At 39.7% G+C, this 16184-nt stretch overlaps 1 protein-coding gene across 7 annotated transcripts in view; it reads right to left on the bottom strand.

Annotated features, from left to right (window-relative positions):
- Positions 1-16184, bottom strand: part of Nars2 (asparaginyl-tRNA synthetase 2, mitochondrial) — a 105949-nt gene that overhangs the window by 52256 nt on the left and 37509 nt on the right. For 6 of the 7 annotated variants that reach the window (XR_003837109.2, XM_085841516.1, XM_029479176.2 and 3 more), the window contains one exon: positions 7776-7870. Coding sequence is in view for 6 of the 7 variants with exons in the window: in XM_085841516.1 (XP_085697642.1) it covers positions 7776-7870 (95 nt within the window). In the remaining variant the exon portion in view is untranslated. Of the gene's footprint in view, positions 1-7775; positions 7871-15360; positions 15513-16184 lie in introns of those variants that run through there. The other variant, XM_085841515.1, reaches the window with a different exon arrangement.

Raw genomic sequence — 16184 nt, forward strand, 5'->3', positions numbered from 1 at the left:
AAAGATACCCTGTTCAGACACTGGGTAACAGCACGTAGGACTGACTGTCAGGCAGAGCTTCTGCATCTGTTCCTAGGTCTAGTCAGAACTGCTCTGCTGTTTCCCACGGTCCCTGGCCCTCACTCTCCTCTCTACTGCTTTACAGGGCACAAGCCTTACTTTTCTGTGCACGTAAGCACAGCTTCTCCCACAGAAGGGCCTTCTTTTAGAAAGGTTCTGATATGCACTCAAGGATTACTTAGTAAAGCATGCTTGCAGTATTTGTTAACTTTCAAATATATGCATTTTTAAAAAAGCTGTACAAGCCATGTGGCTCGAATCTCTGAGGATGACAGTGCACCCACAATTCTCCAAAGACCCTGGATCTCCATTGGTAAGGCATTCCAAAGAGGGAAGATGAAGCGGTCAGCACTTCTGCTTCCTGGCTTGGCTTTCCATATAAATAGGCTTTGCAGGACACAAAGACACATGGTTAGTAAATGCTTCCTCTATCAACACTGTGTCTGGAACTGGGGAGATAGCTCCTTTGGGAGAATGCTTCCCTCAAATGCAGGAAGCTCTGGTTTTCATTCCTAGCACCACATAAAATCAGATGTGGTTGTATACAACCTGTGATCTCAGAACACTGGAGGTGGAAGCCAGACCAGAAGTTCAATGTTATCCTTGGCTACACTGTGAGTTTAAGGATAGCCTAGGCTATGAGATGCTGCCTTAAACAAACAAACAAACACAATAAACAAAACCGCTTAATGATATAGATCTTGTTAAAATTTACATGAAAGGTAGAGAGATTCTGGGTTGAACTACTGGATTAATATCTTCAAATCTCCAAGTTATACCCAACCTTTTATAGCTATAAAGCAAATAGCAGTAGTTTCAAATCAAATGTGTGTTTAGGTTAAAAGAGATATGCAGAGAAAACCTTTTGGCGTAATTAACAGTCCTAAAATAACATCTACCAGAGTTCAGGGGTTTTTGTTGTTGTTAAACTTCCTGCCACTGTCCTGAAGTAGACCAAGAAGGAAAAGAGCAGAATTATTCAGCTGAAAAAGCGAAGTAAAATTAATAAATGAATGTTCCAGAAATAAAAACCAGTCTCAATAAAGGAATTCTCAAGAACAACAACATTTTAAAATGTGAAATAAGGCTTCTAGGTAGGTTTTGCTTACTCTCCAAATTGTAAAGATTTATGTAACTCCACATCTGCTCATCTATTCTACCCACCTGTTTCAAATGGCAAACATGTTTTGTTTGTTTTTCAGGATACAATATATCACAGGAGATATAGTAGGTGGTAGAGGCAAGAGAGATGAAAACAAGATTAACCAATACCTGTGCAAAATTATTATGAGCTTTTGCTCATGAGAGAGAAAGAAAAACATCAAACAAGTTTCTTCCCTAGCATTTTTTTCCAAGGGAGCAAAGATGAAATCCCTTACTGCCCTGTTCTTGGTGATTTCTTATATCTATGTGTATGTGCACCTTAGTGAACCTGGTGCCTAGAGGGCAGAGGACACTGGGCTCTTCCCATGTGGGTGCTGGGAACAAACTGGAGTCCTCTATAAGAACAGCAAATGTTCTTAGCCACTGAACCATCATCTCTCTAGCCCCAGTGCCCTTTATTTTATATTAAAGAAAGCTTATTAATACTTTCCATAACATTTCTTACATTTCTACTAAGGCCTATCAGGCCGTCTATTAAATATTCCCCTTAAAACAAATAGAACACTAATGAAGGTAGATATTTACTGTATTCATGGTCATCTAGGTTAGGATGACCCTGGTTTGGCCAGAAGCTGCTTTACGGTCGCTGGCCTGGGATGAGCACCAGTGTTCCTTTCACTCCCTCTCACCCACTGCTGGTCACAGGAAAGAGACTTACTTCAGGAAGCCAGTTGGCAGATTTTCTAAAGTTGTATAGACACTCAATCTGCCCCAATCTCTCTTTAAGTCTGTCATGGTAGGTTTCAGTTAAATATATACAGATATATAAATGTATATAGATATACAGAAACAAGTCAATGATTTTATAATTCATGTACAGCTTAGAGAAAAAAATTTAGCTTTGAGTGAATTAAATTTAAAAAAAACCAAAAGATTGAAATGAACACAAAAAGGAATTCATACTTATTATGTGAAACAATAAATAAGAATTCATTTTCATATATCAGGCATACTTAAAATATTTCAGTACACCAACAGAATAGTATTCCAAGCTTTTAAAAGAGATTTACTTTTATTTTTTAATTATGTATATGTATGTCCATGTGCACACAAGAGCTGTTGTCCTTAGAGGTCAAGAGTATTGGATCCCCCTCAAGCTGGAGTCATGCGCAGTCTACTCTGCTCTTAAACCTGCCATAGTTCTGTGTGGTCTCTGGAGGTATCTAAGCTCTCTGCCTTAATTCATTCCTTCCTTGTAGGCAGGTCTGGCTTAACCTGACCTGTCTTGTGAGTTCTGAGTCCAGGCAGACTCATTCACTATCTCAACTCACTTGCTTTCTGGGAACTCTAGTTTTATTCTGTTGTAAAACAACTTGAAAATTACCTGTCAGCTGTTTCTTCCAGGTAACTCTACTTTAGCTAGACCTATCCTCCAGAGGTCCCAGCTGTCAGCACTGCCACCAGCGGAGTACCTAACAATTGAGTGCCCACACTGTGGCAAATTTGAGACTTTACAGGTACCCAATTAATTCTCACAACAGCTCTGAATGGTAATTGTTATAATTTGTGTTTATAGATTATAAGTGGAGTCTCAGACATTAAGCTTATTAACTATGAAAAGAAGACAGAATTCCAGTTTACCTCTCTGACTGCACTGGCTTCAGCTAACAGGACCATTTATTTGGGTAGCATGGTTATCCTAGCATCTTAGTAACCCTCTCCGTGCTCAATCCCCTTCTGGATATCCAACAGTTACATATGACTTATGTGAAGAGTAAAGCCACTGTTGAGTAAACGAGTAACCACGGTTGTTCTTAAGGAAAACTAGTGAGGAAAAAAAATCAAAATGACAAAAACTATTCTCAATCTAACTAAAATTCCTCAAGCACAAAGCATACACAGAGTTTTTTTCTCCTAAAAAAGTAATTAAACTACCTGAGCAAATTGGACAGTAATTTAAAGAGGTAACAATATCTGCTTTACTTGTTATAATCACTGTACGTATGGACCTAATTACTAAGGATTAGTTTAATGTTTCCTACTTAACTAATCAATAGCTGCTTCTTGACAGCACCAACAGGCATTGGACTTCATGAACAGTAAGTTCTATGTCTACCATCCCTCAAAGGATAGACTGGAGGCTCTGTGTGTGTACATGTGTGTATGTATATACCCAGAGGCTAGAAGTCAACCCCAGGTATCATTCCTTAGGTCTCAACATACCAGGTTTTTGTTGTTGTTGTTTTCTTTTTCTTTGTTGATTCATTTTAAAATATTTTGTTGTTTTTGAGACGATCTCTCCCTAGCCCAGATCTCCCTAAAGAGCTAGCTAATACTCCCCAAGGATCTACTTGTCTTTGATAACCTAGTGCTAGGATTACCATCATGCACTGCTATCCCCAGCTTTTACACACACATGGGTTCTGGGAATTGAACTTGGGTCTTTGTACTTGCATGGCAAATACTTTACTGACTGAACCATTTCCCGAGCCTAAAGAAGTGAACCTTCTGATATGTCAATAAAGTTGTTCTTAAAAATACATAATTTACTCATCTAAACACAGTGTTCTTATAGAAAGCCATGAAGCTAACTTTAACACCTATAAAATCATCCCTCTTCTGTCTTCCTATGCTAAATACACCCAGAATCTTCAACTACTTCTTTGGCTTATAGTGTCCTTCATTATCCCTGCTGGAGATACGGCAAAGTCATAACTCTTTCATATGAAGTTTAATAATAGATTCTAAAAACCTGGAAGTTGATAAAGGAATAGGACAGAGAAGCTATGTAGTTTTCTAGATGTTAATGATTTGTCTAAACATAATTCACTCAATAATACATGCAGCAGGACAAAAGATAATCTAGAGACAAATAGAGAAAACATGTACTGCAAAGCTAAAGATTATATATTATAGATGCTCTATAATAATGAGGAGAAAACTGAACTTATGTGGTTTTAAGAATACAAAAGCAAGGTATCATATCAAATATAAAAGTCTTAACCATTAAATATGAATGTCATTTTAAAATATACTGTCATGTAGATAATTAAAATAATATTACCTCTAAATTACATTCAACACTGGCAAGGTCACAAGGTCCCTTGAGATCTGCTCTTGTGAATAGGACAATCTTTTAAGTAATGGCTACCATAATTACAACTCCTTATTTAAAGCATGCCTTGTTCAATAGTCTATGAGGTAATAAATATTTGTGCATAACCATGAACCCATGAGGTATCAAGTAATGAAAAGACACAGAGAAACCCCAATGCATACTATTAAGGAAAGAAGCCACACTAAAAGGATGCATAATGTATGACTCCAAGTATGTAGCTACAGAGATACAAAGCAGCCTGATGCCAGAATTCCCACAGCAGGGCAGCGATTCTGTATGTGGTAATGGTGGATACATGTCAAAGGCCACAGAGAGCAGAACACTAAGAAAGAACGCTCACATGAACTACAGGTTTCAGGCGGTGATTATGTGTCAGTGTAGATTTATCAAAGGGAGAGATGATAATAGTAAAGGTGGAAAACAAACATAAAAACAAAAGGAAAACACTGAGACATCCTGTAGTATCAGGATATGAAAGAACTCATGGGATAGCAGACACATAAAAGGCAGAGAAGACTCAATGGGTACTAAGTTTTCCACAGCTAAAGTACTTTAGAAACTAAGTGGATAAAACAATATTAACTCAAGCTGAAGGACAGGTGCACCTGAGTCCACTCTGATGAAAATGACAGACTAAATAAAAATGAACAAACCCTCTGTACAGAATTCCAGATATCCTCCCACACCAAGGAGCACTGGGAAGTGTCATTTCCTACACCCCAAGTTCTCACCTGAGTAGAGTTAGGGATTCTCTTAGACAGAATAGAGTCAAGAAAGAAGGCAGTACATTTTTTCTGAAGAGATCTAACAATCATTACTAGTGTAACAGTGCAGTCAACAGTTCCACATACGACATATACTCCTTCAGAGGCTGCAATGAGAAAAGCACTAGCCGGGCGTGGTGGCGCACACCTTTAATCCCAGCACTCGGGAGGTAGAGGTAGGCGGATTTCTGAGCTCAAGGCCAACCTGGTCTATAAGTGAGTTCCAGGATAGCCAGGGCTACACAGAGAAACCTTGTCTCGAAAAACCAAAAAAGAAAAAAAAAAAAAAAGAAAAGAAAAGAAAAGAAAAGAAAAGAAAAGAAAAGAAAAGAAAAGAAAAGCACTTTGTCTCTGTGCTAGGCTTTCCAAAAACCTGCATAGATCCCTGTCTAATCTGGAAAAAAACATCAGATGAACTAAGATTAGGTTCCATTCTACAGGTCATGCAAAACGAAGAATGGGAAAGGGCAACAGACAAGAAGAAGCTTGCGAACAGGACAACTACATTTCAGATGTCTTGTCCTGAATCCAGGAAAAAGAAGACATTATTAATAGAGAAACTAGTGAAACCCAAATATAGCATCGAATCTGCTTAACACTTGCTCATTAACATTACGCTCTGCAATTTGACAAATGTGTCACAGTAATGGAAGGTGAGAGGGAACAGCCAGGGGGAGGTGGGAACTACACTGCATCTCTAACCTGTCTATAGACATCCAGAGACGATTCCAGAACAGCATCTATTTAAAGAATGAAAAACCTTGAAGACAGTCATAAACCCATTAGACTAACAGAGGTTCTTTGGAAAATGCTAGCCTTCTAAATTTAACCACACTTATGCCTTCTAACAGTCTTTTTATAAATTTAAACAAAACACAAAGCTAAGAGAACGAATGATAAAAATTTCTTACTAGAGTAAATCACAAAACATGATGTACTGTATGTTAATAGTGCTAGAACTATGCATATTAAATTAGGAACATTTGCATGGCATTATTAGAAATACATATTATAAATTTAAGACCTAATATTCCACAAACTAATCCTTCATCAAGTTTCATTATACACTGTAGATCACTGTACTTTACAGGCATGTTTATTACAGTAACAGTTTTATAATACAAGCGTTTGGTAAACTTACATCCCATACACGATCCTTCTGAGGGAGAGAGACCTTACCTCTACCAGTATAGGTTAAAGAAATTAGTACTGCTTGGTTTGCTTTGAGACAATGCATCCTAGAGCCCAAGCTGGTCTCAGGTATAGGTAAGGCTGACATTGAACTACGGGTCCTCCTTTTTCCACCTTCTAAACACTGGGATTACAGGCTAGTACCGAGCCTAAAAGGGTTATTTATAAAGCTTACCTATACCTTGAATATAGGGCAAAGGGTAATTTTAAAAGTAATATCTGTTGGATAAAGTATGAGAATACAGATCCATGCAAAGGCCATCACTTAGGAGAATGCCCTGGCTCTGTTGTCTCTTTACTGTGAAAGGAAATACTCTATATTACATACTTATCAATTTGTATATTTTGTCCTCAAATATAACAATTTTTTTTCAGTTATAAGAAACAATACTGGAGCTGGGCAATGGTGGCGCATGCCTTTAATCCCAGCACTTGGAGGCAGAGGCAGGCAGATTTCTGAGTTCGAGGCCAGCCTGGTCTACAAAGTGAGTTCCAGGACAGCCAGGGCTATACAGAGAAACCCTGTCTCGGGGTGGGGGGTGGGGTGGGGGGAAGGTTAGGGTTTATTGGTCTATAGGACACCAAACCATTTGTAATTAATACAGAATTCTTAATTGTCCAGTTGTTAGGATTGTCTGTGAATACATATAATGGCCTCTATCTCTGAAGTACTAGGATTACAGCTCTAAACTCTACAGAGTTTGTTGTCCAATCTCATCTTGAAGGAAGGGGAAGTTGGGCTCACAGGAATACACAGATATCTTCCAAAAGTTTGATGTGGCAGAAATTTACTCAATTTAACTTGTTAATGGATTACAGTACAGTAAAATTCAACTGCTGATAGTCTGGGGAAATGGTTCCGTGGGGAAGAGTGCTTGCTGCTCTTACACAGTACCTGAGTTCAGTTCCCAGCTCCCAAACCAGCTCCAATGCCTGCAACCCTAGTTCAAGAGGATCCAAAGTCCTCTTCTGAACACAGACATGCAGACAGGCATGAACACACGCACAATTACTGAACATCTCCTACTTTCCTACCTTTTTTCAAATAAAATGAGTTAGTGTGTGGCTCAGACATATACTATGAACCGCCTTTACCTCCATGCATATGTTAAATCACATTGAAATTTTGATTATATGGTTAGGATTTAAGCAAGAATCATTAGGAATAAAAAAATTACAACTTCACACTTTGCTTTTACACCTTTTACTAAAAACAGAAGTCTAGACTAGTATGATTTTAGTTGGAAAATATTTAGAGATTATTTCTTTTTTCTTTTCTTCTAATTTTCTCTTATGTGTATGAGTATTTTGCCTGCGTGTGTGTACATATGCATGCCTGATGGCCTCAGAGGTCAGAAGAGAGTGACAGATCTCCTAGAACTGGAGTTACAGACAGTTGTGAGCCACCACGTGGGAGCTGGGAACCAAACCCAGGTCCTCTGAAAGAACAAGTGCTCTTAACCACTGAGCCATCTTTCCTGCCCCTTCATTCTGCCCCAAATCACAATTAGCATAAGCAGAAAAATAAAATTCTGTACCCTGACATCACTTCTAGGTGAAGTTGTCCTGAGACAGTTAAGAAAGCAGGAACATCAAAGAAGTTCTCCTCGGGTACCTTTATTTTGCTTGAAGGCTGTAAATAAAAAACACAAGCCACAAAAAGCTGTTATGGATTTTATTTTGCTTTTCATAACCACACATGACCCATAGCTAAAAGCAATACTGCAGTTAAGTCTGTGTAAGGACTATTCCTTCTCAGCAAAATAAAAGGAGTTCATATGCCTAAAACAGAATATACCTATAATATACTGTAGACAGTTCTAACAGCCAAGGAGCTTACCACGAAATTTCAAAACACAGTAGATATAGGATATAGGCATTTGTAATGTTTGTGCAGGAATAGAAACCCTAACTAAGACAGGCATTTTCATGAATTTTTCCCTAAAGTTTACTTCTGATTAAGAGCAAACCAAGGCAACAGATTATAAATTAAAACATTAAATATGACCATTCACAAAATTTGAGCTATAATTATGACCTAATTTTCTCAGGGAGTAGCTTTCAGTATATGCCATATTATTAAAGTATTAACTGTATCTTTACTATAGTTTTTAAAAAGATTTATTTATTTTTATTTTACCTGTATGACCATTTTGCCTGCAATTGTGTAAGTCTAGTGAGTGCTTGCCTGGTGCCCATAAAAGCCAGAAGAGAGTGTTGTGTCCCCTGGAACAGGAATTACATATGGCTGTGAGTTGCCATGTGGTGCTGAGAACCAAACCTGTGTCCTCTGGAGAAGCAGCCAGGGCTCTTCAGCATCTCTCCAGCCCCCTTATTTTAGATTCTTATAAAAGCACTATAAACTTATAGACACAGTTATTGCCAGTCTCTGTGGCCACAGCCTCTTCAAGATTTACACTCAGGCTGCACATGTACTTTAATTGTCTGTATTAAATGTCTACCTCACTCAGACTGCACATGTACTTTAATTGTCTGTATTAAATGTCTACTTCCTCCCCACCTCACTCTTACCTCCTAAACAACATAAAAACCACTCACATGGGCTTTTGCAGCATCACCCTTTTCTCAGGAGTGTATGTTTTGGAGATTTGGAGGGTTTTTTTGTTTTTTGTTTTGGCTTTTCGAGACAGGGTTTTTCTGTGCAGTCTTGGCTGTCTTAGAACTCACTCTGTAGACCAGGCTGGCCTCAAACTTGGAGATCTGCCTGCCTCGGGCTCCTGAGTGCTGGGAGGCATGTGCTACCACTGCCCAGACTATCTGAAGTACTTTATGTTTCTATATAATTTAAGGATTTTTTTCCTAGTACTTTGAATAATGCCATTGAAATTTTGATGGGGAAATTGCATTTGATCTGTATACTGATTTTGGTCACATTAATTCTCCCCAATTTATAACATGAACAGTGGTTCAATCTTCTAGTGTTTTCTTCTAGTGTTTCTACTGTTTAGTTTTCAATGCAGAGGTCTTCTAACTCCTTCATTAGGTTTATTCTTAGGCACTTAGTATCTATTTTGAGGCTACTATAAATGGTATTGCTTACTTGATTTCTTGCTTACCATGCTCATTACTGGGACATAGAAAAGTTCCTGTGTTTTTGTATGTTAATAAATACTTTGCTATAAGTGCCTTTTAGGTTTAAGAGTTTTCTGGTGGAATTACAAGCAGATTTCAATGTTCCATTTTATCAGCAGTTGGGCAAAAAGAATTTTACACTTACATCTATCCAATTTACTTAAGTAGCTGCAAACATAATCTTACTTCATTTTGTCTTCTAATGTTATGTGTAAGCATTTATAGGATGAAATGCATGCATTATAAGATAGCTTATTTTTCCTTACATTACAATTAAATTATTACACTGATTTTTATACTTCTGTCTTTATTAAGTTATATTGTATATAAGCTTTTATTTCATAGTATTAAAAAAGCATTGTGAACTATTTGCACTAAGAAATATTTCCATCAGGCGTGGTGGATCATGTCTTTAGTTCTAGCACTTGGGAGGCAGAGGCAGGCAGACTTCTGAGTTTGAGGCCAGCCTGGTCTACAGAGTGAGTTCCAGGACAGTCAGGGATATACAAAGGAACCCTGCCTTGGAAAAACAAAAAACAAACAATAAAAAAGGAAAGAAGGAAGGCAGGCAGGCAGGAAGGCAGATACCCTAAGAGTAATGTCCATAAAATGTGGGTCTGCAGAAAGTCCCGGGGGTGGGGGTGGGGGTGAAGATGCAGTTATCATCCAGTTCTCAGAACCCAGAGAGAGTGAAACCAAAGAGCCCTGGGAATGCTAATGGCTATGTTAAAGACGCCAAGGAGGAGGAAAGGGAAGCAAAAAGGAAACAGGAGGTGACTGGGTTTGGAGATGCCTGTCTTACCCTCAGTCACAGTGGTGACTCTCCTGTGAGCAATCTTCCTACAGCAGAGAACACCTATCATGTGAGCCTAGCCAGAGGGGTCTCTTCCTTCATCACCTTTGCTGCCTCAACAGTCTCACTTGACACAGTCAAATCAAACAAAACCCCCCAGGTCCCACCAGGAAGCCCAAGTTGCTTTGGTCATAGTGTCTCATCACAGGAATAGTAACCCTAACTAAGACAGAGGGAAATACTCCATAGGCCTATCCTCTGCAACATAGAGGAGAAAAGACTGGAGAACTCCGAAAGCAGTCAGAAGCTTATAATAATCAACTGGATGCTACATCAACAAAATGGCAACTTAAAAATAGAAGGATTCAGTTAGCAGGAGAATGAGTGGGCCAATGTCCAAGGTAGTCCTTGGTAATCTATAAAAACAAGCCTGATAAAACTTTGCAGGACTGGAGTAATACAGTTTTCACTGATCACAATAGAAAAAAAGAACCAATATCAAACCCAAAACAAACAACAACAACAAAACAAAACAAAAAACACAGAAATGAAAGATGGCATATTTATCAAGGAAAAAAAGAGTTTAGTGGTTTCTTATTTTAAAATATAATTACTCAGCAACTCTACTTCTAGGTACACATCAGTAAGAATTAAAATGAGGTTTTAAAATAAATACTTGGAGACAGAATGAAAGGACAAAACTGAGGCGTGTTGGGACTGTGGCTATAGCCATGACCTGAGGTGAATATTTTCAGAAGAAAATGAGAAAGCCGAGGGTCTAAGTACATGCAGAGAGAGAAAAAGGAGAAAGAAGCAAGAACCCAAGAGCGGTCCCATTAGGCTTCCTCTGGAAGCAGCCGTGGCACCCTCTTTCTCTGAGTCTGTAGGGGCCCTTTTTGCACATCCATCCAGCAGGGACCCCTTCACCCTCCAGGCTACTTCTGAGGGTAAGGGGTTACTCATCCTTCACTTCTCCTTTACTCTTGTGGGGCATATCTCAAAGTGTAACTTTGCAATCCAATAACTAAACAAATATTTGTGCACAAATGCTTTTAACAGCATATGAGCAAAAATGTTCACAACAGCCAAAGGGGAAAAACAATGTTAATATCCATCAATGCAAAAATAGATAAATAAATGTGATATGTGCAAAATAGTCTTATTAAGCATAAGAAAGCATATATCTCCATATATTTAAGTATATGTTTTTATATGAAAACATAGACGAACCTTGGAAACATTATGCAAAGTAAGATAAGATACATTTAAAATAACACATATTGGAGTTGCAGAGACTGGCTCTGTGGTTAACTGGCTACTTTTCTAGAGAAGCTGAGTTCAGTTCCCCATACCCACAGAGTGGCGTACCAGGGAATCTGATACCCTCTTCTAGCCTCCAAGGGCACCAAACACACATGTGATGCACAGACATACATGCAGCAATTAAATACATACATTTAAAATAAATGCTTATTGTATAGTTCCACTGTAGGAAACATTCATAATAGAGAAATGGTTAATTCTGGGGTCATGGAAATGGCTTAATGGTAAAGGTACCTATAAGATCTGACAACCTGGTTTAAGCTTCAGGTCTCACATGACTGAAAGAGAAAATTAACTCCCAAACATCATCCTCTGACTTCCACATGCAGACTACGAGTATGCATATCCCCTCCACATACATATGCACGTTAAATTAATTTTGCCTCAATTAGATAAGCATATATGGAAAGTGAACTCATGTACTCATCTACAAGGTACAGGAGCACACATCTTTTCAGCTACCCAGGGCTGAGAAAGAGGATGGCTTGCACCCATGAGTTCAGGGGACCTGGGAAATAAAGCAAGGTACTCAAGAGTAAAAGTAAGTCCTAATCTCTCCATTTCAGAAACTATCACCCTGGGGTTTGGGGGGTTAGGGCTAGCGTTAGGGTTAAGGTTGCAATCTTAAATTTGTAATTCTAAACACCTCTGTTACTACCCATCGGAAATACTGATAGATGAACTGGAAAACATGACAGGTAAGGAATTTTGTTCAATAAAGCAAAGATAGACAAGGCTAAAAGAAGAATGATGTATTAAGAAAAAATATTTGCAGCATGTAAAATCAGCTCATGCTATAGTAGTGGAAAGATGGCTTATTGGTTAAGATAGGTTATTGCTGAGCCGGGCGTGGTGGCGCACGCCTTTAATCCCAGCACTCGGGAGGCAGAGGCAGGCGGATTTCTGAGTTCAAGGCCAGCCTGGTCTACAAAGTAAGTTCCAGGACAGCCTGGGCTACACAGAGAAACCCTGTCTCGAACACCCCCCCCCCCCCGCAAAAGATAGATTATTGCTCTTCCAAAGGACCTGTATTTGGTTCCCAGAACTAATATCAGATGGCTCAAAACCATCTGTCAATTCAACTTTCAGGGTATCCCATGTCCTTCTCTGGCCTCTGAGGGTACCAGGCACACACATAGCATATATTCACACAGATCTACACACATACACATTAATAAAAAATAAAAACAAATCTTTAAAATTATTAAGTGATTAATGGGCAGAATACATAGAATACCTCCTGCCAAGAAAACAAGAAAGAAAATAATCTGCACCCTAAATAGGCAAGGAGATGATAGAAAAGCATGGTTAAATGGCTAAGAAGTTCTCAAACTGATCAAGAAATTAAAAAAAAACAAACAAATTATTAGAAGGCATGCTAAGAACACTTGACAAACACCAGATTGCTAAAAATCAGGCAGGTATATAAGATCAAGTACAGGTGAAAATCAGCGTGGCAGGCAGAACTCAACGGTCTGTCCCATGATTCCCAGACCCTGGCTATTTTCAAATACCAGTTACTGGTGTAAACTGATCTTACAAATTCAATTAAAGTTCCATACCAATCAGCTTCAAGATCCAGAGGTTACGTGGGTATATCTTACACTCCCTGCTGGCTTCACAGGTCAGAGATTTGTAAGAAGGATGTGACCTGCTGCTGCTGCTGCTGCTGCTGCTGCTGCTGCTGCTGCTGCTTGCAGGGGGAGCAGGGACATATGAAAGGGTCTGAGCTCAGTCTCTAGCAGCTGAGGGCAACCTGGGAGAGAGCTGCAAGAGAACAGGCTGGGCACTACAAATGCACTGAGCTCTGGTAAACAGACTCCAGTAGAGAGGTTCTAGATGAGACCCAGCCTGCTGAGACCTGGCTTTCAGCCTTTGTCACCTTCCAGCCATGCTATTACTTCTGACCTATAAAACTGTAAAATAGATACTACAGGGTGTTTGAAGTCGCTAATGTTATAATTTGTTATAAAGCAATAGAAAATTATTTCATAAGAAACAGAAACCAGTAGGGAATGTTGGCATAGTATAAACAGTTACTGCTTATTCTACAGAACTTGCTAAAATTAAGAACACATATAGGACCAGCCAGATGGCCCGCTGGGTGAAAATGCCTGCTACCAAGCCTGAAGACTTGAATTCTATCCTTGGAACCCCCACGGTGAAAGGACAGCACCGAGCCGCAGCAAGCTGTCCTATGACCTCCACACATACAGTGCATTTCTTTTTTTTCTCTTTTATGGACACTAGTTTTCCTCACATAATATACCAATTATGGTTTCCTCTCCCTCTACTCCTCCCAGTTCCTCCCCACCTCCTCTCCCACCCATATCCACTCCCTTTCTATCCTTTATTAGAAAACAAACAGGTTTCTAAGGGTTAATAATAAAATAGAGTAAAATAAAACAAAAAATAACAAATTGAAATTGGATAAAACAAACAAACAAATAGAAGGAAAAAAGCCCAAGAGAAGGCACAAGAAACAGAAACCCACTTACACACTCAGGGATCCCATAAAAACCCTAAACCGGAAGCCATAATACAATGGTTCCCAACCTTCCTAATGCTGCAGCCCTTTAATATAGCTCATGTTGTAGTGACCTCCAAGCATAAAAATATTTATATTACTACTTCATAACTGTAATTTTGCTACTCTCATGAACTGTAATGCAGATATCTGACATACAGGATAGCTGATATGCAGCCCTTGTGAAAGGGTCATCTGGCCCACAGGTTGAGAACTCTGCCATAAGAAGACTGCAGAGAAACTGGTGCAGACTGTGGAGGTCTTACACATGCTGCCTCAGTGTAACTTTAGGAGTCCATATGAGCTTTGATCATGCTGATTCAGAGGGCCTGGTTTTCTTGGACTCCTCCATTCCCTCTGGCTCTTCCACTCTTTCCGCCTCTTCTTCTCCAGGGTTCTCTGAGCCCTGAAGAGGGATTTGATGGAGATATCCCATTTAGGGCTGAGTGTTTCAAGGTCTCTTGCTCCCTGTATAGCACTGAGATGTGGGTCTCTGTATCTGTTCCTGCCTGCTGCAGGAGGAAGCCTTTCTGATGATGGCTGAGCAAAGCACTGACCTATGAGTATAGCAGAATGTCATTAGGAGTCATTTAGTTGCTACTTTTTCTTTTTAGACCAGTAGTATTTGGTTTTACCCTAGGTTCCCAGGTTCTCTCCTTTGTCTGCACATATGCAGATAGGGATTGAGCCTCCTGAAACTGGAATTATAGATGACTGTGCACTGTTATGTGGTGCTGGGATTGGATTCTGAGTCCTCTGTAAGAGCTAAAAGTGTCCTCAGTGCCTGACCACCTCCCCAACCCCACCACACTACTTTCATTTAGGAATTTTACACTGTGTTTTAATGTTTACTTACTCAAGCATTTTTAATCACTGTCTTCCTCATGGAGATTTTCTTTCATGTTCTTACCACTGAAAACTAAACTTGTGTACCACCTCAATTACAGATACTTTTTTAAAATTTAATTTTATTTTAATTCATTTTTTACACTCCATATTCCATTCCCCGCCCCTCCCCTCCCACCCTCCAACTGCTCCACATCCCACATCTCCTCCCCTCCCTATCCCATCTCCACATGGATACCCCCACCCCCCACCCCACCTGACCTCTAAACTCCCTGGGGTCTCCAGTCTCTTGAGGGTTAGGTGCATCATTTCTGAATGAACCCAGACCCTGAAGTCCTCTACTGTATGTGTGTTGGGGGCCTCCTATCAGCTGATGTGTGCTATCTATTTGGTAGTCCAGTGTTTGAGAAATCTCAGGGGTCTGAGACTGCTGGTCCTCCTACAGGATCGCCCTTCTCATCAGCTTCTTTCAGCTTCTCCCTAATTCAACAGGGGTCAGCTACTTCTGTCCATTGGTTGGGTGCAAATATCTGCATCTTACTCTTTCAGCTGCTTGTTGGGTCTTTCAGAGGGCAGTCACGATAAGTCCCTTTTTTTGTGAGCATTCCATAATCTCAGGAATAGTGTCAAGCCTTGGGACCTCCTCTTGAGCTGGATCCCACTTTGGGCCTGTCACTGGACCTTCTTTTCCTCAGGCTCCACTCCATTTCCATCCCTGTAATTCTTTCAGATAGGAACAATTATGGGTCAGAGATGTGACTGTGGGATGGCAACCCCCTCCCTCACTTGATGTCCTGCCTTCCTGCTGGAGGTGGGCTCCACAAGTTCCCTCTCCCCACTGTCCAGCACCTCATCAAAGGTCCCTCCTTATGAGTCCTGGGAGTCTCTCACCTCCCAAGTCTTTGGTACACTCATGTCCCACGACAGAAGAATGGATACAGAAAATGTGGTTTATTTACACAATGGAATACTATTCAGCTATCAAAAACGAGGACATCCTGACTTTTGTAGGCAAATGGATGGATGGAACTAGAAAATATCATCCTGAGTGAGGCAACTCAGACAAAAAGGACATACATGGTATACACGCACTAATAAGTAGATATTAGCCAAAAAAAGAAAGAAAGAAAGAAAGAAAGAAAGAAAGAAAGAAAGAAAGAAAGAAAAGAAAAGAAAAGAAAAGAAAAGAAAAAAAGAAAGGAAAGAAGGAAGGAAGAGAGAGAGAGAGAGAGAGAGAGAGAGAGAGAGAGAGAGAGAGAAAGAACCCATACAGAATATACAAGATACAGTCCACAGAATTCAAAAGGCTTAACATGTTGAAGTGCCCAAGTCAGGATGCCTCAGTCCCACTTGGGAGAGAGAAGA

The sequence above is a fragment of the Mus caroli genome, unplaced genomic scaffold (genome assembly GCF_978045245.1).
Source record: "Mus caroli unplaced genomic scaffold, Mus_caroli_1 scaffold_8, whole genome shotgun sequence".
Classification (NCBI taxonomy): domain Eukaryota; kingdom Metazoa; phylum Chordata; class Mammalia; order Rodentia; family Muridae; genus Mus; species Mus caroli.